Source organism: Oncorhynchus masou, chromosome 11 (assembly GCF_036934945.1).
Source record: "Oncorhynchus masou masou isolate Uvic2021 chromosome 11, UVic_Omas_1.1, whole genome shotgun sequence".
Classification (NCBI taxonomy): Eukaryota; Metazoa; Chordata; class Actinopteri; order Salmoniformes; family Salmonidae; genus Oncorhynchus; species Oncorhynchus masou.
In genome coordinates, this window is record NC_088222.1 from 45,994,958 (window position 1) to 46,017,535 (window position 22,578).

The window sequence follows — 22,578 nt, forward strand, 5'->3', positions numbered from 1 at the left end:
TGTGATTATGCTTTAGATCAGTGTTTCCAATATGGTGGGCCAGGATCAAGCCTGATTCTTTTTGAATCACGTGTAGACACTAGTTCTTGGATAGAAACGTATTTGTGGGACACAAGAAAACTTTAGGGTTACAAAGAATTTGAGGATTCTGGATTTTCTGGTTGGAAGATTCCGGATTTCCTGAATATTCCCTCCTGATTCCGGGAATCTTCCAACCAGGGTTTCTAGAAAACCTGTGAATTTGGGGAAATTTACCAGAATTTTGCAACCCTGGTTAGATTACAAATGATTTGCGACCATCGCCTTTAGATATGGCTGTTCTGAAGTGATTGCGTGTCTTGTGCCCTACTCTAGGGAAGACCCTTCAGTTGCACCTGCAGGCCTGTGATGTGAAGGGCAAAGAGGAGAAGTCGGGACCAGAGAACATGCTGACTGAATCCGCCGCCACTGGAGACGGTATAGTTACTGCAGTCTCTCTGTCTCTTTCTCTCTCTCGTTCACGCTCTCCGAGTATGTGCATGTTTGAGTTTGCATGCTTAATCAGTTGCTCTAATGTTCTGTACAGGGTTTCTTACAGAAAGTGGTAAGAAGAGAGCTAGCGTGATCTTGTCTACAGAAGACCAGAGCAACTTCCAGGTCACTCAGATGAAGGTTAAAGTGAGTGTGTGTGTCGTGTTCATATCTTGCAATAGTGCATTGGTGTTCACAGCAATGGGGTTCTCATAAAGTATTAAGCATCCTCTATCAGTCTATTTGTGGCATAGTGTGTGTTTGCACTTTTGCTCCCTACCATTTGCTGTTTTCTCCATACGATCTGTGTTTTTCAACAGGTCCGTAAAGGTGCCATTGGAGCGAAGTGTGGCCTGGTGTTTGCCTACAGTGAAGGAGACACCTTTGATGCAGAAAAACACTTCAAGAGGTTTAAGAAGTATGACTCCTGGAACTACAAGGACTACAAGGAGTTTGTGCAAGACAAGTAAGGACCTCCACGGAGTGGTACCTGTTGAACCCCGATGAACTGCCTATTGATTTTCTTCTGGATTTAACTCGGTAGTAGTACAGTCGTCTCATGCACCAGACATCCTACCCATGTTCGTAAGGTCTGGTATAAAACGAGGCCTTGAACTAGAGTCAGTATAGTGACCTGTTCCATATGAATGAATGAATGTGACAGTTCCATATGAATGTCTGACCCCTGGTTTGTCATGTGACCTACCTTGCAGTCTGAGGATTCCACTGCAGGCGGAGGATGAGCCCATTGGCTGGTTTGAGCTGGAGGATGACTGGAACGATGTGGAGATCAAACTGCAGACTTGTCGCATTGCAAAGGTACTCAACACTCTTTCGCGCTCTCTCTTTTTTTCTAGTTTTACTATCGCTCTCTGCCCTGTCCATATTATTGTTTCTCCCTCTTCTCATTCAACCACTCTTCAATACTTTCTCTCTCTGACACTCAACTCCCCTGCTCCTCCCTCTCCTCCCCATCTACCAATAAAATAAGAGTATCTTTGTGCAGAAATCACATATTACTATGTTTCCCAATATGTAATGTTAATAAAATGCCTTCCTAACCATCTTAAATAAACATGCCCCATTCAAGAAATTTAGAACCAGGAACAGATATAGCCCTTGGCTCTCCCCAGACCTGACTGCCCTTAACCAACACAAAAACATCCTATTGGGTTCTGCATTAGCATCGAACAGCCCCCGTGATATGCAGCTGTTCAGGGAAGCTAGAAACCATTATACACAGGCAGTTAGAAAAGCCAAGGCTCGCTTTTTCAAGCAGAAATTTGCTTCCTGCAACACTAACTCAAAAAAGTTCTGGGACACTGTAAAGTCCATGGAGAATAAGAACACCTCCTCTCAGCTGCCCACTGCACTGAAGATAGGAAACGCTGTCACCACTGATAAATCCACCATAATTGAGAATTTCAAAAAGCATTTTTCTACGGTTGTCCATGCTTTCCACCTGGCTACTCCGACCCCGGTCAACAGCACTGCACCCCCCACAGCAACTCGCCCAAGCCTTCCCCATTTCTCCTTCTCCCAAATCCGTTCAGCTGATGTTCTGAAAGAGCTGCAAAATCTGGACCCTACAAATCAGCCGGCCTAGACAATCTGGACCCTTTCTTTCTAAAATTATCTGCCAAAATTGTTGCCACCCCTATTACAAGCCTGTTCAACCTCTCTTTCGTGTCGTCTGAGAATCCCAAAGATTGGAAAGCAGCTGCGGTCATCCCCCTCTTCAAAGGGGGGGACACTCTTGACCCAAACTGCTACAGACCTATATCTATCCTTCCATGCCTTTCTAAGGTCTTCGAAATCCAAGTCAACAAACAGATTACCGACCATTTCGAATCTCACCATACCTTCTCTGCTATGCAATCTGGTTTCAGAGCTGGTCATGGGTGCACCTCAGCCACGCTCAAGGTCCTAAACGATATCTTAACCGCCATCGATAAGAAACATTATTGTGCAGCCGTATTCATTGATCTGGCCAAGGCTTTCGACTCTGTCAATCACCACATCCTCATCGGCAGACTCGACAGCCTTGGTTTCTCAAATGATTGCCTCGCCTGGTTCACCAACTACTTCTCTGATAGAGCTCAGTGTGTCAAATCGGAGGGTCTGCTAGGGTCCGGACCTCTGGCAGTCTCTATGGGGGTGCCACAGAGTTCAATTCTTGGACCGACTCTCTTCTCTGTATAAATCAATGAGGTCGCTCTTGCTGCTGGTGAGTCTCTGATCCACCTCTACGCAGACGACACCATTCTGTATACTTCTGGCCCTTCTTTGGACACTGTGTTAACAACCCTCCAGGCAAGCTTCAATGCCATACAACTCTCCTTCCGTGGCCTCCAATTGCTCTTAAATACAAGTAAAACTAAATGCATGCTCTTCAACCGATCGCTACCTGCACCTACCCGCCTGTCCAACATCACTACTCTGGATGGCTCTGACTTAGAATACGTGGACAACTACAAATACTTAGGTGTCTGGTTAGACTGTAAACTCTCCTTCCAGACCCATATCAAACATCTCCAATCCAAAGTTAAATCTAGAATTGGCTTCCTATTTCGCAACAAAGCATCCTTCACTCATGCTGCCAAACATACCCTTGTAAAACTGACCATCCTACCAATCCTCGACTTTGGCGATGTCATTTACAAAATAGCCTCCAATACCCTACTCAACAAATTGGATGCAGTCTATCACAGTGCAATCCGTTTTGTCACCAAAGCCCCATATACTACCCACCATTGCGACCTGTACGCTCTCGTTGGCTGGCCCTCGCTTCATACTCGTCGCCAAACCCACTGGCTCCATGTAATCTACAAGACCCTGCTAGGTAAAGTCCCCCCTTATCTCAGCTCGCTGGTCACCATAGCATCTCCCACCTGTAGCACACGCTCCAGCAGGTATATCTCTCTAGTCACCCCCAAAACCAATTCTTTCTTTGGCCACCTCTCCTTCCAGTTCTCTGCTGCCAATGACTGGAATGAACTACAAAAATCTCTGAAACTGGAAATGCTTATCTCCCTCACTAGCTTTAAGCACCAACTGTCAGAGCAGCTCACAGATTACTGCACCTGTACATAGCCCACCTATAATTTAGCCCAAACAACTACCTCTTTCCCTACTGTATTTAATTAATTAATTTATTTTGCTCCTTTGCACCCCATTATTTTTATTTCTACTTTGCACATTCTTCCATTGCAAATCTACCATTCCATTGTATTTACTTTGCCACCATGGCCTTTTTTTGCCTTTACCTCCCTTATCTCACCTCATTTGCTCACATCGTTTATAGACTTGTTTATACTGTATTGTTGACTGTATGTTTGTTTTACTCCATGTGTAACTCTGTGTCGTTGTATGTGTCGAACTCCCTTGCTTTATCTTGGCCAGGTCGCAATTGTAAATGAGAACTTGTTCTCAACTTGCCTACCTGGTTAAATAAAGGTGAAATTAAAATACTAACAAATTGTGTGAAACCATCAATTAGTAGTGTAAGAATAGTCCCACCATCCACATTTATGTAACACTCATACTGATAACTGTGAAGTGACTCTTCTTTCCCCCCCCCTCCCCAAGTTCCTGATGGTGAAGTTCCTGTGTGCGCGGCAGGACAGTGCAGAGCGTCTGGGCGTCCAGTCTCTGTCCTTCAGTGGGTACCTGTGTCCCGGGGCCGAGAGGCTGGATGATCTGGACGACCTGAGCCCACAAGGAGATGGCTCAGAGGGGGACATGGTCACTGGACTCACCCTGCTCAAGAAGACCCTCTTCTTCATCCAGCAGCTCACACGAGACATGGTACCCACTGTCAGTAGTACCCTCAGTCATTATACTGTAAGATTCGATTGTATTTTATTATTAAAGTGTTATGCATATTAGTGCCACACCGGCAGTCACAAGTTATGACCGCAGAAAAATTACATTTGACCCTTGATTTGCGATAACTAGGCTTCTCCAAAACTGTGATGCCACTGATAGTCATTAGTAGCCTACCAAACTTGCTAACAGCTAGCGCTCTATTGTCCCTCTAATCATTCTGACATCAATGCAAATACAATCGAAAATCGAATCAAAAACTTCATGAGAGCCCTGGCATTCAGAGTTTGACCGAAATAGGATCACCTGTTGCACAGCGAGAACCAGCTCCTTGTAGCTGGTTGATTCATGGAATGAAATAAGTGTTCCTATAAGCTCATGTTGCACAACATATCTATAGGCTATGCAATTGCGTAAGAATACAGAGTTTTGATGGCCTCTTAAAAAGGATCCCATCGGCTTTCTATAGGCTTGCTATATTTATATATATTTAACTTCAGAGTAGCCTACCTGGGCTGGCATGAAAATTAACCGCAGAAAAAGCGTCTGCCATTGAAGTGCATATGGATTACATGTCTTTTTTTTAATCTGCTCATTCCATGACAGACTGACCAGGTGAATGGGCAATACAAAATATTTAAGTGGCTGTGAACGGGGTATGGTAGTTGGTGCCAGGCGAACCGATTTGAGCGTGTCAAGGACTGCAACGCTGCTGGGTTTTTCACACTCAACAGTTTCCTGTGTGTATCAAGAATGGGCCACCACCAAAAGGACATCCAGCCAACTTGACACAACTGTGGGAAGCATTAGTCAACATGGGCCAGCATCCCTGTGCAACACTTTCAACACCTTGTCGAGTCCATGCCCCGACGAATTGAGGCTGTTCTGAGAGCAAAAGGGGTTGCAACTCAATATTAGGAAGGTGTTCCTGATGTTCTGTACACACAGTGGCAAGAAAAAGTATGTGAACCATTTGGAATTACCTGGATTTCTGCATAAATTGGTCATAAAATGTGATCTGATCTTCGTCTAAGTCACATCAATAGACAAACACAGTCTGCTTAAACCTAATACACACAAACAATGATATGTTTTCATGTCTTTATTGAGCACACTGTGTAAACATTCACAGTGCAGGGTAGAAAAACTATGCGAACCCTTAGATTTAATAACTGGTTGACCCTCCTTTGGCAGCAATAGCCTCAACCAAATGTTTTCTGTAGTTGCGGATCAGACTTCACAAAGGTCAGGAGGAACTTTGTACCCTTCCTCTTTAACAAAACTGTTTCAGTTCAGCAATATTCTTGGGATGTCTGGTGTGAACCGCTCTCCTGAGGTCATGCCAAAGCATCTCAAATTGAGTTGAGGTCACTCCAGAAGGTACATTTTCTTCTGTTGAAGCATTTCTGTTGTTGATTTACTTCTGTGTTTTGGGTCGTTGTCCTGTTGCATAACCAAACTTCTGTTGAAGCTAGCCTAACATTTTACTGCAAAATGTCTTTATAAACTTCCAATTAAATTTTTCTGTCAATGATAGCAAGCTGTCCAGGCACTGAGGCAGCAAAGCAGCCCCAAACCATGATGTTCCCTCATACTTTACAGTTGGGATAGGGTTTTGATGTTGGTGTGCTGTGCCTTTTTTTCTCCACACATATTGTTGTGTGTTCCTTCCAAACATCTCAACTTTAGTTTAATCTGTCCACAGAATATTTTGCCAGTAGCACTGTTGTACATTCAGGTGCTCTTTTGCGAACTTCAGATGTGCAGCAATGTTTTTTTTTGGACAGCAGTGGCTTCTTCCGTGGTGTCCTCCCATGAACACCATTCTTGTTTAGTGTTTTACGCATAGTAGACTCATCAGAGATTTTACCATGTTCCAGAGATTTCTGTCAGTCTTTAGCTGACACTCTAGGATTCTTCTTAACCATTGAGCATTCTGCACTGTGCTCTTGCAGTCATCTTTTCAGGACGGCCACTCTTAGGGAGAGTAGCAATACTGCTGAACTTTCTCCATTTATAGACAATTTGTCTTACCGTGGACTGATGAACATCAAGGCTTTTAGAGATACTTTTTAAAACTCTTTCCAGCTTTATGCAAGTCAACAATTCTTAATCTTAGGTCTTCTGAGATCTCGTTTGTTCGAGGCATGGTTCACATCATGCAATGCTTCTTGTGAATTGCATTTTGAGTGTTTTTTTTATAGGGCAGGGCAGCACCTGTCTCATTGATTGGACTCCAGGTTAGCTGACTCCTGACTCCAATTAACTTTTGGCAAAGTCATTAGCCTAGGGGTTCACATACTTTTTCCATCCTACACGGAATGTTTAAATTATGTATTCAATATAGACAAGAACAATACAATACTTTGTTATTAGTTTAACCACACTGTTTGTCAATTGTTGTGACTTAGATGAAGATCAGATCAAATTTTATGACCACTTTATGCAGAAGTCCAGGTAATTCCAAAGGGTTCACATACTTTTTCTTGCCACTGTATATTATTTAGTATATGTAAAGACCAAACTAAATTGAGAATAGTCTGATGGGTGAGAGTATTATCTAGTGCTTGTCAAATTGTGAATGAGAGACTGATGAAGTGTGTTTTTTCAAATCATTATTAGTTGCAAAATCTAAACATATAGCCTAACCTTTGTATTCCAACTAAATTTATATAAATAAGTCAATTTGGCATGTAGGAGTACCTGTTTCTTTGTTAACCGCTCAACATAGAATAGCCACTCTCCCTCAAATCTTTTGGAGACAATATCCTTTCTCTTTTATTCAGCTATGTTTATTGTATTGTTTTTACTATAAAATAATATACTATAATACCACTGGAATTATAAGCATATCTTGCCTGCTAAATCAACTAGTATAGCCCACAGCCATATGACATAGCCAGATCAGGACCTAACATAAGGATGACTCAGAATAGCCTATTCTATTCTTTCCAAATAGGCTACTTTTTTTCATGTCATAATGTTTACTTAGATCTGCCTAAAATAAATATTGGAGTTATTGTGAAGGTGTAGGCTATATTAAATGGATGTATTATACCTTTTTAAATGTTTCAAAGGTCTGCATCAGTAGCTTGTAGGCTATGCGCGTAAGCCGGAGATGCTGAACGTGTTTGTTAATTGTTGGCGGAGAATGACCGCGAGACCTGCAGTTAATTGCATGACAATCACTGGCTGAGAAAATGTCATGACCGCAACAGTCATAGTCATGCGTCTTTAATAATGCCCAGACTAAATGTGCTTATGAGACACTATTTGCTGCAGCAAAATAAAATGAATCATTGTATTTGCCCACTTATATACTACGTATCTCAGTGTGGTCTGTACATGTTGACTGTCTTTTAAGTCCAAGTTCAAGATGGGAGACAAATGAATAAGGCCAATTAAGTGAACTACACTGAACTTAATTTAGGTCCGTCAGTTCTCAATACAGCTGTTGTATTCGTTTTTAGCTCTCAGATTTTAAATGGTGTAGTCGAATAACATTGCTTTGACAATGATGTTATTTGATGATCATGTTGATTGCCTGTGCATCAAATAGCTCGATAAAGACGTGATATATCTCCTCTGTATCTAACTCTGTAGGATGTGTCCCTGTTCAAGCAGAAGTTTCTACTGGATTTCAGTGGCCTCAACCTCATCCTGTTCTGGAGCTTCTATAACAAACTACGGGAGATGTGAGTACAGAGAGACATTATACACTAGATATGAGTCATGTTTACCTATTCTGTCCATGGCCCTTCCTGTATAGATAAAGTGAACGTTTGTGTTGGTTTAATTATGGTGTGGTCATTGTGGTTCGGGATGAAGACATCTCATCACACGGTCACACATGGGACTGCTGCTTTTGTGGTCTGTGATTGGAGTATGGTCGGCTTATGACATCTGTCTAACCAACCTTATGTCGCTCTGTCTTCCCAGTGAGGGAGAGGAGGTGATGAAAAGCAGAGTGCTGGTGCTCCAGCTGCTCCAGAACTGTTTCGCCGTGCTGCCCAGCCCCAGCTCGCTGGAATTCAGGGGCCTGGAGGAGAGCAGGGGGACTGAGGATGGAGCAGTAACCTCAGCATCAGCCTCCGCATCCCCGTCCACATCCAGCAGTAGCGAGCCAGACTCTGCCAGGGCAGTGTGGGAGCTCTACACCCACCTCTGTCAAAGTAAAGGCCTTGTACATCTATTAGACACACAATGGTACCGCTGTATCAGTAGTTTCAGTGTTACCTTTCGTAAAATGCAATGTGCTCTTGGAAGGCAAGGGAAAATATAAAAAAGCTACTGGAGACTGGTACAAAGAGTATTGGAAGTGGAGAAGGTTTAAAGTCGTGATTTGTGTTGTTGTGTTGAGCAGTTGTAGATGGTCTGGAGGCTGAGGGGACGGTGGGCAAAGCCCTGAGGAAGGAGGCAGTGAAAGCCGTTCTGAACGGAGCGGCCATCTTCTTCCCAGACAAACAAAGCAGAAGAGACAAACTCTTCCACATGATGGTGAGTGTCTGGGAAAGAGCTCCATCTGCTGCTTGACAGACCTTTGGCATTGGGGGAACTTTGTGCTGTTTCTGTTGCTGTTAACTGCTATACACTATTTTTTTTTTAATTGTTTCAGAAAAACATCACAGAGGAGGATCAGCCAGAGTCTGTGAAGTTGACGTTTGAATCGCTTTGTAATTACTTCAGGTAATAATACACACACACACACACACACACACACACACACACACACACACACACACACACACACACACACACACACACACACACACACAGTTGGTGAATTACAGCTCAGTTGTCTTCCCTTCCTCTGCTACAGTGACCAGGATCCCAGTGGCCTTCTCCTGCTCCCTCCTAAAGGAGCTCCTTCAGACTTTGACATCAGCCCTATCCTCAGTGTCATGGAGACCTTGCTACTGGTGGCCACTCGGGAAGTGAGTCCCCTAGTGGCGCAAATGGCCTCAACAGTGCACCTGCTTCCTTGACCTCGTTCCAAACTGTAATGACAAAATGTTGTGTTAATTAAGGTAATCTCTTCTGTATGTCTCTCTCTCTCTCTCTCTCTGTCAGTGTGAGGTGATGATGGTGGATGTGAGTGGCGGGGCCAGCAGGAAGGTGCTACTGTCTCTGTTCTGGGCTCTGCAGGGCAGCCTGCTCTCCTGGTGTTACCTGCAACTCAAAGGAGGGGCTGCTGCAGCCCCCACCGCTGCAGACCTGGCCAGAGATATTCTCCTCAAATGTAAGTCTCACCAATATGTCTGACTTTCAGTATCCCTGTGTACAGGCTCTCCTAGTTAGTTGAAGAGGAATAAATGAACAGCATGTCATTGATTTGTTGTTACATAGGACAATGCTGTCAATGGATGCTAGAGTGGGTCATTGAATTAAAGGACTGATTAACTTTTTTTTAAACCAAATCAACGTAAATAGCTTATTAAAGTAGGGCCCAAACAGTTGTTTTTTTTTGCAATTGAACTTGGTTTGGGTGAAACTTATCCTACCTGCAATAGACTTCCTCATTGCTTGTTCTGCAGTATGGGAGCCACGGATAAACATGAACAAAGGCACCCAAATAAATGCTCCCACGTGGAAATGTAACGCTGAAGTCCACCAAAATGGAATGAAACTTTGCGGATAACTTCATGTGCGCAGCATCTAAAGACCCGCTAAGAGCTTTGCAGTTTCTAAAAAAAATATAAAAAAAAATACGTATTTGGGTATTTTTGGATGTTTATCTGTAGTTCCCATACTGCAGAACAAGCAATGAGGAAGTATATTGCGGAAAGGTACATTTCTCAAAACCAAGCCAATTCCTCCAAAAAGCGTCTCTAACATGCCATTTTCTTAAACAATAGGGATTTTGGGAGGGGGAAAAAGGTGAACCACTCCTTTAATTACACTTGGTGAGGTTGAAGGGCATCTGTAAATGAATTAAATTACAGAGATCCACAGCGAATAAATAGTGTGTCTCTTCTCTCTCCCTGTAGATGTGGATCAGTTCCTGGGCAGCACTAAGACCGTGCTGGGAGACCTGCTGCAGAGATACAGTGGAGCTGAAATCACTGACAGACTCAATGGATCCATCCTGGCCATGGCCACCAGACAGATGGTACACTCTCTTTGTTTCTATCACTGTGGAACCCCCCCCCCCCCAGCCTCTTATCACTTACTGCGTGCTATGTCACTCATTCAATAGTCAGTTCTGGGAATCTGGACATGTAGTAGTTACCCAGCAGTTTGTAAAATCCACCTGTCGCATGTCTGGCCTTTATGTTCTACCTAAACTGAACGAGCTAACCGTGCCATCACACTGAACCAGAGAGATGCTCATGCTAACCTTCTTGTCTGTCAGATGTTAATGCTAATACCAACCCTCTTGGTCTGTCTCTGTCAGATGATCTTCTTGTTGGAGCTGTGTTTCCTGGACATCCCTCACTGTATTCTGCTCACCAGTTTCTCCTCTCTGGTTGTGCTGCTGAAAAACCTCTCCAGTGAAACGGCAGACATCTTCTCTAAGGTCAGTCAACCTTCATACTACCGTAGAGGGCTGGGACTGTTTGATGTCATGAAGAACTGTATGGTTTATGTAAAAGGAACCGAATGAACCCATATGCTGCTTTTGTCTGATTTGGTTACGTTTGCAACATTCCAGCAACTGTCCCAACATGAGAGAATATGAAGATAATCTGGGAATCCTCCAACCAGGATTTCTGGAAAACTGCAGAATTTTAGGAAAGTTACCGCAAGTTTGCAACCCTAGATGTGATGTCAATGTGATATGTGTTGTGTCCCTGCCAGGTGGACCTGGAGAGCTGCCAGCAGTCCCAGCAGCCGGTGGTCCTGAGGACCTGGAACATGGAGTCTCCTCATAACTACGAGAACAGCAGGCACGAGACCACGATCTTCGCCTGCCCCGGGGCCACTTCCTTCGAGGTGGAGTTTGACGAACGCAGTGAGACAGAGAAGAGGTGAGCATAAGAGCCACACACCATTCTGTCTCTGTCTCTCTCTCTCCTTCTCTCTTCTCTCTCTCCTCTCTCTCCCTCTCTCATATATATATATATGGATGTGTGTGTTCTGTTCTTTTCATTGAACATTATGCCTTATCAGATACACTTATTCTTAGCATATCTGCCCAACTGTTTGCATGCATGTAATTATTTGAATTCCTCTTCATGTGACATAATATCATCAAGAGATTAAGGAAATCTCTTTACATTTCCATTACCTCATGTAGCGTTCTCTTGAATCCTGGCAGATACGACTACCTAGAGTTCACAGACGCCAGAGGAGGGAAGGTCCGCTACGACATGAAGGTCGGGACTGAGAAATGGCCAAAGGTAGGTAGCCACGGCTGAGATGAGGGCAATGGGAAGGTAGGCCCCTAAATGGCAGGTAATCCAAGAAAAAAGACCAACAGGCGGCCAGTACTTTGCAATAAACTTTTAGTGAACAATAAACAGAAAATATTTACAAAAGAATGCATATAGGAGCAGCTCAGCATTGTACATGAGGACGCTCAACTGTTGTCATCCTTACCTCTAATAGAGCCTTTGTGTTCTGTGATCCGTGTTCTCAGTGCGCGTGTGGTCTTCCCGATGTATTAGGGCGCTGGATAGCCTTGATGACTCCTTCAGAGGAGCATGTAGTCAGGCTCTTCAGGGTGATTGGCTTGTTGGTTTTTGGAAGTGGATATTGTTTCAGTTTTTGACTGTGCGTACCAGGAACAGTGTGCGCAGGTAACCACGGCTACCTGAGACATTACCGAAAGTACTAGGTGTTTACTAAGAAAACACATGGTGAATTGATAATTGGACAGTTATAACCTATGAATTGTCATCTTGTCCCCTGTCTGTGGTAATGACAGTTCTCCATTGTGTTGTTTGCTCCGCAGAAGGTGACGTTTGAGGCTGGACCCCAGCTGCAGTTCCTGTTCCACTCAGACAGCAGCAACAACGAGTGGGGCTATAAGTTCACAGTGACGGCCCACGGCCTGCCTGATATCACCGTGTCCTGGATGTCAGACCTACAGCTCCTGGTGGCCCGACTCATGGGCCGCCTGGCCTCCAGAACCATGGCCCTCAAATCACCCCACGGTGAGAGGGAGGGATGGGGAGAGGGATTTAGAGGGGGTGGAAGAAGGGAAGGAGTAGGGGGTTAAAGGGCGATGGAGACAGAGATATTGAGAGAGAGAAAAATCTCCCCATTTCTGTTCTTTCTCCTAATTCACACTAAGGCCTGCACCCAAAAATATTATCCTCCCTCGTATATGTGGTTTTTGATCATATGTTGATATGTTGTCATCAGAGATCCGCAGTGTGAAGGAGCTTCCTGCTGGGAAGATGGCCCACGTCCTGTCCTCTCCTCTGTGGAAGCCTGTCTTCAGACACGGACTCATTGAATCTCCCCACGTCCACACAGATGAGGTATAGTGTACGAGCACTGAGTCAGTGTTTATATTTGTATATACCTCTCACTCCATAGCTGAATGCCAATGCATAAATGCAGGTCACATCATATTGTTGCAGCCACAGAAGGAAATGTATTTGATTGTATATGTGTGGTTACTGCACTTTCTAATATTCTCTCTTGCTCTGTGAATCAGGTGAAGACATGCCAGCCAGGTTGTTCTGATTGTTTCATGAGATTCTGTGACGACTTTGGTCACTGGAACCCGACAGAGGAGGCACTAGACAGCAGGACTCAGTTGATGAAAAGCCTCATGCTGGCCTGCAAGAAGCAGCCAATTAGGAACGAGATAGTTGCGGGGTGGAAGGCTGACATGGCGGTGAATGCCATCTTTGCAGCCATGATTTACCACACGCCAGCCCTCAACCAAGCTCTCAGGATCTATGGTAATTGAATAATTAGATTGAGTGATTCATTTGATAATTACAAAAATGGCGCCCTGTTAACTTCACCCCTATTCACTTTTTCTAAAGCAGGATGCCTTTTCACATTTTCTAAATGTCCATGTAATCTTCTCCGCATTGTGCTACACAATAACCTTACGCAAAATGTGCTGTGGCATTCGAACAGCTCAAAGCTGCGTTATGTTTCTTTCAATGAGAAAAGCATTTCCTTTTAGTCTGTTCAACAGTATTGAGACTCTATCACAGAACTTGATTGATAGATCTATGACTCTGCGAACGACGCAGTACCTGCAGTGAGAAACTGTCAAGGGCTTGAGGTGCTCAACATCAGCTTTTATGCTGGTGTTAAGGCCCCCATTAATCTGACATTGATCCATTATTTGAAGAATCTCACTCAAATGATACACTAAAGTATTACCCAACCTAGTCCCTAATATATGTGGTTTCGGATCATATGTGATATGTTGTCATCAGAGATCCACAGTGTGAAGGAGCTTCCCATTAATCTGAGATTGATCCATTATTTGAAGAATCTCACTCAAATGATACACAAAGGTATTGCAGGTCTGACATCCAGGACACGGTGATATCAGGCAGGCCGCGGGCCGTCACTGTGAACTTATAGCCCCGCTCGTTGTTGCTGCTGTCTGAGTGGAACAGGAACTGCAGCTGGGGTCCAGCCTCAAACGTCATCTTCTGCGGAGCAAACAACACAATGGAGAACTGTCATTACCACAGACGGGACAAGATGACAATTCATAGGTTATAACTGTCCAATTATCAATTCACCATGTGTTTTCTTAGTAAACACCTAGTACTTTTCAACATTTTCTTTGTGACACACAGAAGAGTCCTGTCACATGGCTGAAAATACTTTCTTTGTGACGCTTTCAGATTGCAGAAATCCCCTCAGAGCAGTTCTGTTGCTGGATCTGGAACGGTTGGAATGATATCACTATTTTGGACTTTACATTTAAGTGACTTCCGAATGACGAACAAGGTCTCTCAGATTACAGAGAACAGATTCTTTGGGCTGCAAAGGTTAGAGACCCTAACGTTGGAAAGTAATCCAATCATAAACATGGGAAGATTCTGCATTCGTCCATCTCACCTCCCTGAAGAACAGCCAGGGAACAGAGTCATGTCCACGTCATCTTTTGGCTTAACGGGGAGGTGGAGATGACGTGCAAAAATGAAAATGGTGGGCCTTCCGAGTGGCACAGCGGTCTAAAGGCGTCACTACAGACCCGGGTTCGATCCTGGGCTGTGTCGCAGACGGACGCGACATTTAGAGTTTTCTTTCCTCTCGACTAAGTTCCTTCCTCCTACATAACTACCTTTATTACAAGAGGAGTATTCAATATTTACAGACTTGGGGTGAAAAACGTATTTATTATATATATTTTTTTTTACATTTTGTTCTGTGCCATGCTCTTATATGGATGTTTAAAAAGTGGGATAGGCGTACTGGTGGCCAGTGAGAATAGGATGCTAAATCCCTATCATGGTTGTTATGTGCTCAGCGCTGTTCACATTTGTGAATTCACATTTGTTAAATTTGGGTAGTGAATTGACTAAAATGTTCCTTCACTCCCCTCCCCACCCCCCTTTTCTGTACTAGTAGCCAGCCAGGGTGGTCAGGCGAGTCTGAGTGAAGACTTTGTGCAGGTCTTCTCACTGGCTGAGAGCATCAAAACATGGATGGTGAGTGTCTTTTGTGTGAATCATTAAACTCAAATGATCCCTTTGATTGGTTCATTGGCTATACAATTTAATACGGTAATTTAATTATATTTCTATGGGAAATGAACCTAGAAACTGAATATACACACAGCGACACAGAAGACAAATAACACACAATCAAAGGCCCCTATCAGTGATGTGAGTGTGTTGTGTTCTGTTGTTTTCAGTTGGAGATGAAGCAGCGGTATCTGGTGGGCAAAATGAATGTCTCTGAGGAGGAGAAGGAGGATGGCAACTGTGAAGTAACCATGGATGGTCTCGGTGAGCACTACAACCCTTCTGATTTGTATTTTAAACGTACTGATTCAAATACCTTAACTAGAATCATGCATATTTATGAACACATGCTTCAAATATCTCCCTCCTGCCACTTCCTTCTCCTCTAGCTGAGATGGTCCTTGGGAAGGCCAATCTTTTGTTGAGATTCCCCCCCAGTGGTGCTTCTTCTCGCTTGGACACCGACTTCTCCAGGGTAGCAGAGGGCAGCGCTGTCCTCCTCCGCTCCATCTCCATATCAGAGGGGGACTTCCAGCCGAGTACCTCGTTGGGAACCCAGTCCTCCCAGGCAGCAGGCTCTGAGGTGGGGGGCTGTGAGGCAAGGTCTGGAGCTGTGGGCCCAGTGCCTGGACCAGGCTGCCCTCATTCTTTCAGGGTCCAGCCCCAAGATTCAACAGCTTCTGACCCAGGGCCGGGCCCATCCAGCCAGGGCCTCCTGGGATCCACAGAGAGCCTGTCTTACCAGCCAGGGGCAGCAGAGCCTGCCTCCACCTTCCCCCGGAAGGCTCCCTCCTTCAGCCGGGGCCGCCTCCGCCTCCTCTCCTTGCGCTCCGTGGAAGAGCCTCGCTCTGCCCCCTCTATCAAGGAACGCTACCCTCTCCTCAAACACATCATCAACTTCATGAAGGACCAGACACTGACTACTGTCAGGTATGTGTCAGTGTCATCCACACACTGGGCACTGGAAGGCTTAATTGTTTGGCTTTGTTGATTAGAAAGCAGTGATTTCCTTTTAGTAATTTATAGATGTGTTATTATATTGTCGTTCTTAAACTATTAGATTGAACAGACTTGCTCTCTAGAGCCAATGTTGTGATTTATGTTTTGCTAAGCCTTTTGTTTTTGTGTGCGTATTTATATTTATCTACATGTGCAGTATCCGGCAGACGCTGTCCTTGAACAAGGCCCAGGCTCAGAGTGTGTGTAAGGTACTGGAGACGGTACAGCAGTGTTTACTGTCCCTGGGGAAACCACACCTCTTCCAGGCCCCCTGCATTCTGTTCCTACAGGAACTGCTGGCCTGCCAGAAAGACTTCACCAGGTCCGTCTGACCCTATCAAGCCCGATTTTTATCATGTGTAATGTAGCTGTCATAAAGGCTTCTTGATTGCATGCATAACGGTCTGATTGAGATCCACTGATTTGTATTGATATAATGATCTATTCCCACCCTATTTTCCTGTTAAGACACTCATTCAGGGTTTGTTTTCCCTGGGCAGTTATTTCTCCCAGTTGTCTGGAAGTGGGCAGGAGCTGAGAGAGAAGGTGAGGAGGTCCTACCATCGACTAGTCCTCATGCTGGTGGAGGCAGTACAAGGCTTCAGCAGTCTCAACGAGAAGTATGTATTCATTAATCCCTGTTCAGTTGAAAATCTGCTGCATAGAGAGACATAACGTGTCATAAGCCTGTGTTATAAGAGTTATACTGGTCGGCTGTGTTGCTGTGCCAGTTATTACACAGCGTTTGTGAGTATAGAGAAAGTAAGTGAAACCCATTCTGCTCTCTCCTCCCGTCTCCCATTAAATGTGCTGATTGATAACTCATTTGTGTTCTTCCCTTCCCCTCCCCAGGGTCCTGCTGCCTGCCCTTTCCTGTGTTCAGACATGCTTGCTGCATCTCCTGGACATGAGCTGGGAGGTGCAGGACCTCCCCCTGTTCCTCCAGATCAAACTACCTGACCTCCTCCTCACCATGTCCCAGGAGAACATCAGCGTGCACGACATTGCCATCAGGTACTGTCTGAGGAGAGCGAGAGGAATGGTGCCAACTAGTGGTGTGGAGTGGTGGCGCTGTTTACTAGCATTTCACTAAGGGTTCAACTACTCTATCTTCATAATATATGCCACATAACGTACATTATTTTGCATTAGACACAACCGCCTTCTTCATGCGCTACAAGACTTTAAAAAATATCTACTATCAGTTTTTATTTGAAGACCATGCTCCGCTAGATATTAGCCAGACAAAAAGGGTAAGATATCACCTGAAGGTAACATGTTACCTAAATGTGAGAAAATGGCCGCCTCATCTTCCACCCTGTCTGATTTTTGTCCCCAGTCAGTGGACGGAGGAGGATGAGATAGCAGACTACAAGAAGAACCGGGACTGGATGGACGAGTGTGTGGATGGGATGTTTGAGAAGTGGTATGACAAGATTGACGAGGAGGGTTCCATGGAGGACAGGAGAAAGGTAGAGTGGACTCGGACCTATTAATCCCTAATACTCAATCCCTAGTCCCTACCCCCTCGGCACCTGTGTAGATCTGAGAGTATTGGATAACGTCGTTCCATTTGATTTCCATCACTTTTTGACCACTCCGCTTTTGATTTGAACAAAACATTTTATACGTATTTGGAAATGGATGTGGTCAGAAAGAGACTTTCTGGAGCTCAATGCCAAAACATTTAGAAGATAAATGGTTGAGTTAGATATATAACTTAAAAGCCTCGGAACACGGTTGTCAAACAGGGTGTGTGTCATGTGTGATAAATAAGATGCATGACTAACGAAAATACAGACTGGTCAATTCAATTCCACTAAATTATGCAAATGTGCCTATTGACCGATAAGCATGACTGGTCAAATTTAGTTCCTTATTTGAGTCAAATAAAAACAGACAACACCTTCTGCCATAACCTCCCGTGATAGTCGGAATTTTAAGGCGGCAGCTGATCCACAAAAACATCCGGGATCTCTGCGGTATGAATAATTCTTTGGCAAACATTTACTCATAGTCTTCTTCTGAAAACCATCTCCTAATCTCTGATATATTATGTGGTCACTTGTAAAATAGCAAGGGAAAGTTGCTATGTAAAGAAAACGTAGCTGGTGTTACACATTTATCCTGAACAGGGTTCTTTCAGGACCCCAGAGAAAAAGAATGGCCATGATGAGGAAGTTAGGAATTTAACAAAAATGTCAATTCTAATTACAATTTTGTCATTGAAATGCATTGAGGACAATTGGAATTAGAATTTCAGTTTACCACTTGAATTGAAATGGAATTGACCCCAACCATGTCCATGATATTGTCCAAAAGCTTGAGGTAGTTAACCCCTCCCTGTCCTCAGATGCACATGTTCATAGCTCGTTATTGCGACCTGCTCAACGTGGTGATCTCCTGTGATGGCTGTGAGAGGATGGCCCCCTGGCACCGGTACCGCTGTCTGCAGTGTATGGACATGGACCTGTGCAAGACCTGCTTCCTCAGTGAGTACACACACACACTCTCATTGCGCACACACACACACACGCACACACCCCACATGTGTAGAGCTGGACCTGAAGTGTCTTGTTTAAGCTTCAACGTGAGAATGTAAAACAGTTGCATCTTTCCTCAAAACTACCTGAACCGTCTGTGTGTATCTAGGTGGTGCCAAACCTGAGGGTCACGAGGACGACCATGAGATGGTGAACATGGAGTATGCATGTGACCACTGCCAGGGCCTCATTGTGGGCAGCAGGATCAACTGTAATGTCTGTGAAGACTTTGACCTCTGCTTCGGCTGCTACAATGCCAAGAAATACCCCGACAGGTAACATACTAACACATACTAACACATTTTTGTTTCGGAAACACTTTAGGTATAACGCTAAAAGCATGTATGAGGCTTTATACTGTCTTTTAATGAGGCTTATTATATGTTACGTCTCTTATCTAATCGATCTAAAAACCTGCTAAAGCTGATACGTCTTCCTCAGTAGAATTGACTGCGGCGCTAATGCACAGGTACTGCAGCAGCTTACCGTCTCTCACCCTGTCTCTCGTTTTTCCTTCATGTCGTCCTCCAGTCACCTCCCGACCCATCGGATCACCGTCTGTCCCATGGTGACCATCAGGATCAGTGACCGCCACCGTCTCATACAGCCCTACATCCACAACTACTCCTGGCTGCTGTTTGCTGCCTTGGCCCTGTACACCTCAGGTAAACGTGCTCAACTCTTATCCTGAAAGGGAGCTTCAAGTCAATAGTCTGTCACATAACAATGACAATATGGGACCAGCATTCAACTTGATGGAGTTGTAATTGTCATTGAAAAGTATTTGTTTCTTTTCTTTACACCTCAGACCTGAGCAGCGAGAGACAGCAGGAGGGGGAGCCTCTGGGGCCAGACACCCTGACCCAGGCCTCCGCCCTGCAGACACGCTGCTCACAGCTCATTACCGAGTGCCTGCTCAAGGGACAGACTGGCAAAGGTAGGCCTGTATATCTTGTAGTGATGGGGAGGGAAATTATACAGTTACATATCGCAACTTGTTACGGTTTCTATTGAATCATTCCATCCCTGTGTGTGTGCAGGTCTGCGGTCCTCTGCCCTGCTGTCCCTGCTGGCCTCTAATGAGTCAGAGAGTGAGCTGTGTCCTGAGTCACCCTCCCAGGAGCTCAGCATCAACACCACCACAGAAGACACATCTTCTCTGCCTGGCTCCACCACTGCTATCTGCTCACCACTGCCCTCTAGGGACAAGGTGAGTTAATTGACCCGGGCCTGGAGCCAGGCCTCGGCTTCCATATTGTGTCCCTACTCCTTGTAAAATGTCTGGTTTTACCAATGTGATTCTGCTTCAGAATCCATTTCCCGCTGCAGCTGTTCACTTCTACTGCTCCAATACACCACCACACACTGACAATCCTTCTTCTTTTTATTCATCAGAGAAAAGCCCAGGGGAAGGAGAAGGAGAAGGAGAAGGAGGTGCAGTCTCCCCCTGCTGCCCTGGAGGTGTGCTCCACGTCAGAGGGAGAAGGAGGACAGGAGAAGGGGAAGAAGAAGCTGGTGAAACAGGACACCCTAGACTCGTCCAGCCTCAGCCAGACCCCATCTCTGTCCAGCGAGGGAACACTCTCTCCCGTGATCAGAGGTGAGGAGGGAAGGACCAGCCTTGTGCTTTTCTAATCCCCCCCCCATGGAGTTTAGTAGTCGCTTTGAATTGAATTCAATTGAATGTGTGTCAGACCATTGTTAGCTTTCATCACCAATTGGTGAAATGGTACAAGAATGTTGCGCATATCTTATAGCTGAATTGAATGTTGGTTAAGTCATCCTGTCCACCGACCTGTTTGAATGAGTGTGTCAGTCGGTATCACAGCATTCATCCATCCATCTTTGTCCATGACTGCTGCGCCTAATCTCGTCTGGAGATGAAGCTAAGTTAACCTTTGCCTTAACCTTTGCCTGTTTCCCTGTATCCCCCAGCTCCAGAGTCGGTCTCCGAGACCATCACCTCTCCAACGCCTGAGGACATAGAAGAGATGAGAGAGATGATGAAGGAGAGGGATGAGAAGATGGAGAAGATGGCCAAGGTGCCCATCCAGGAGCATGTGTTTGCAGAGTGCTCCAGAGAGAGGATCCTGGGGCTGTTAGCTGCCATGCTGCCTCCAGCCAAACCGGTAAGATGGTTGTACTACAAGATAGCAGCAGAAGCTAGGAAGTCCATACTGAGTCTATGACGTGCCTTCAGTTGTATTGTTCTGAATAGCCAAGGGGGCTCAGAGCCAATACACCGTTCTTTAAGTTCAAGCGGTCACTTAAGTTGCCCTGTGCAACTACACAGTAATAACTAACAACGGTTACTATGCAAGGTAATATTGTTACTACAGTTATTACTGTGTAGTTACCGCTGTAACTATTTATCCATTGACCTCTGACCTCTTGCATCTCCCCCCTCCCCCAGGGCTCCACCCTTGCTCTGTCCAGCCTGAGCCCCATCCTGCCCCAGCTCTTCAGGGTGGTCATCTCCAATGCCGGGTGTCTGAACGAGACCTACCACCTGACCCTTGGTCTCCTGGGGCAGCTGCTGCTGAGGATACCACCCCTGGAGGCGGACGTGGCCGTCAGAGAGGCCCTCGCCGATAAGTACGAGCTGCTCACCCCTGGAGAGGGGGCTGCCTCCGGGGCTGACACACAGGGCTGGAAGACCACCCAGCTACTTTTCAGCCTGGGGGCTGTCTGTCTGGACAGGTAAACAATGGCACCATAGACATGCATTCGCTATTTGTGTTTATATATGAGTTGTAAACCACAGTGAACCGGAGAGTGGAACAGGACACCCAGTAGATCTAGATGTGCATTCAACAAGGGAAATAGTTTGCAAACGTTAGCTAATTTTGGCTAACATTTGTTTTGTGTTAAAATGAGTTATTTTGCAGCTCACAGTAACATTTTCAATTGTTAATTCAAATCGTTCAACTGATATTTTCCTACGTGTGCCGCAGATTTGACTGTGTTGCGTGACCATTATTCTAACGCCATTGTTGTAAAGACATCTCTTCTCCCGCTCTCTTCTTTGTTGTCATATAGGACACATCTAAATGTGAAGAGGTTGCTTGACAGTCATTGTTATGATGAAGTCACTAGATATATTTTCTCTCTCTTTTGAAATCTAGTCGTATAGGTCTGGACTGGGCGTGTTCGGTGGCTGATATCCTGCGGAGCCTGAACGCCTGTCCCCAGTGGAGTGTTGTCATAGCAGCCTTCACTGACCACTGTGTCCGGCAACTACCACAAACGCTCAAACGCACCAACCTCTTCACCCTGCTGGTGCTGGTCGGCTTCCCTGAGGTACTGACTAATTCAGCTACTATTTTTATGGAATAGGTTAGGTAGTTTAGACAGCACACTACAGCTCACTATCGCGTCCACATTCCATTCCCACAGGGGGAAGCAGCAACCTTGTCCAGGTGCTGAGCCTGGTTGATAAGCACATCAGGTGCTGCCAATTAGGGTGATCATCTGTCAGTGTCCCAGCTTGCAAGCCATGAGGCTGCTGGGTTTGTTTGTTGGCTGTGAGGCCTTTTATTCAATTTTATTAGCTTGTTTTGTAGTTTTCCTGTTTCCGTATATTTGTTTCCGTCACCATCTGACCATAATAATCTGCTTGGGCTCGCAGACTCAAAAGAGTCAAGACAAAGCTGGCCCTGGACCTAAGGTAAAGGTTGCTGTCTCCCTGGGCACATGTGCATCCAACACGGTCCTCAAACGTTGATTTCTCACATGAATTCCAAAATGTATTCAGGTTACAGACCAGTTAACTAGGCCTAAGACTCCTGGTCATAACAAGTGCAACAATATTAGCTGGCTAGTTAATCGGTGTTGTAAGACTTTTTGGATAACATAGGCCAAAACAAACTACAACTGCATCCAATGAGTTTGTAGTCACAAGCTTGATGTAGTAATTATGTGAAAGGAATATGAATATAGGGTGTAATCATTAGTCCAACAGTTTCTATCTATCTACAGTGAGGGAAAAAAGTATTTGATCTCCTGCTGATTTTGTACGTTTGCCCACTGACAAAGAAATTATTAGTCTATAATTTTAATGGTAGGTTTATTTGAACAGTGAGAGACAG

The 22,578-nt window shown here is 45.0% G+C and overlaps 1 protein-coding gene across 6 annotated transcripts in view; it reads left to right on the forward strand.

Moving 5' to 3' along the window:
- zzef1 (zinc finger, ZZ-type with EF hand domain 1) overlaps positions 1-22,578 on the forward strand; it is a 54,451-nt gene that overhangs the window by 5,221 nt on the left and 26,652 nt on the right. Inside the window, exons 9-42 of one of the 6 annotated variants that reach the window (XM_064978629.1) lie at positions 355-456; positions 566-657; positions 831-976; positions 1,224-1,329; positions 4,099-4,326; positions 7,939-8,030; positions 8,275-8,507; positions 8,699-8,832; positions 8,951-9,021; positions 9,155-9,269; positions 9,406-9,574; positions 10,323-10,444; positions 10,730-10,852; positions 11,134-11,303; positions 11,594-11,675; positions 12,230-12,431; positions 12,643-12,761; positions 12,941-13,190; positions 14,830-14,912; positions 15,119-15,212; positions 15,338-15,878; positions 16,105-16,269; positions 16,448-16,567; positions 16,800-16,961; positions 17,287-17,419; positions 18,301-18,439; positions 18,600-18,765; positions 19,022-19,150; positions 19,294-19,427; positions 19,531-19,700; positions 19,886-20,090; positions 20,426-20,619; positions 20,904-21,190; positions 21,616-21,790. In XM_064978629.1, coding sequence (XP_064834701.1) covers positions 355-456; positions 566-657; positions 831-976; positions 1,224-1,329; positions 4,099-4,326; positions 7,939-8,030; positions 8,275-8,507; positions 8,699-8,832; positions 8,951-9,021; positions 9,155-9,269; positions 9,406-9,574; positions 10,323-10,444; positions 10,730-10,852; positions 11,134-11,303; positions 11,594-11,675; positions 12,230-12,431; positions 12,643-12,761; positions 12,941-13,190; positions 14,830-14,912; positions 15,119-15,212; positions 15,338-15,878; positions 16,105-16,269; positions 16,448-16,567; positions 16,800-16,961; positions 17,287-17,419; positions 18,301-18,439; positions 18,600-18,765; positions 19,022-19,150; positions 19,294-19,427; positions 19,531-19,700; positions 19,886-20,090; positions 20,426-20,619; positions 20,904-21,190; positions 21,616-21,790 — 5,453 coding nt within the window. The remainder of the gene's footprint in view (positions 1-354; positions 457-565; positions 658-830; positions 977-1,223; positions 1,330-4,098; positions 4,327-7,938; positions 8,031-8,274; positions 8,508-8,698; positions 8,833-8,950; positions 9,022-9,154; positions 9,270-9,405; positions 9,575-10,322; positions 10,445-10,729; positions 10,853-11,133; positions 11,304-11,593; positions 11,676-12,229; positions 12,432-12,642; positions 12,762-12,940; positions 13,191-14,829; positions 14,913-15,118; positions 15,213-15,337; positions 15,879-16,104; positions 16,270-16,447; positions 16,568-16,799; positions 16,962-17,286; positions 17,420-18,300; positions 18,440-18,599; positions 18,766-19,021; positions 19,151-19,293; positions 19,428-19,530; positions 19,701-19,885; positions 20,091-20,425; positions 20,620-20,903; positions 21,191-21,615; positions 21,791-22,578) is intronic. The other 5 variants (XM_064978630.1, XM_064978632.1, XM_064978631.1 and 2 more) reach the window with 5 other exon arrangements.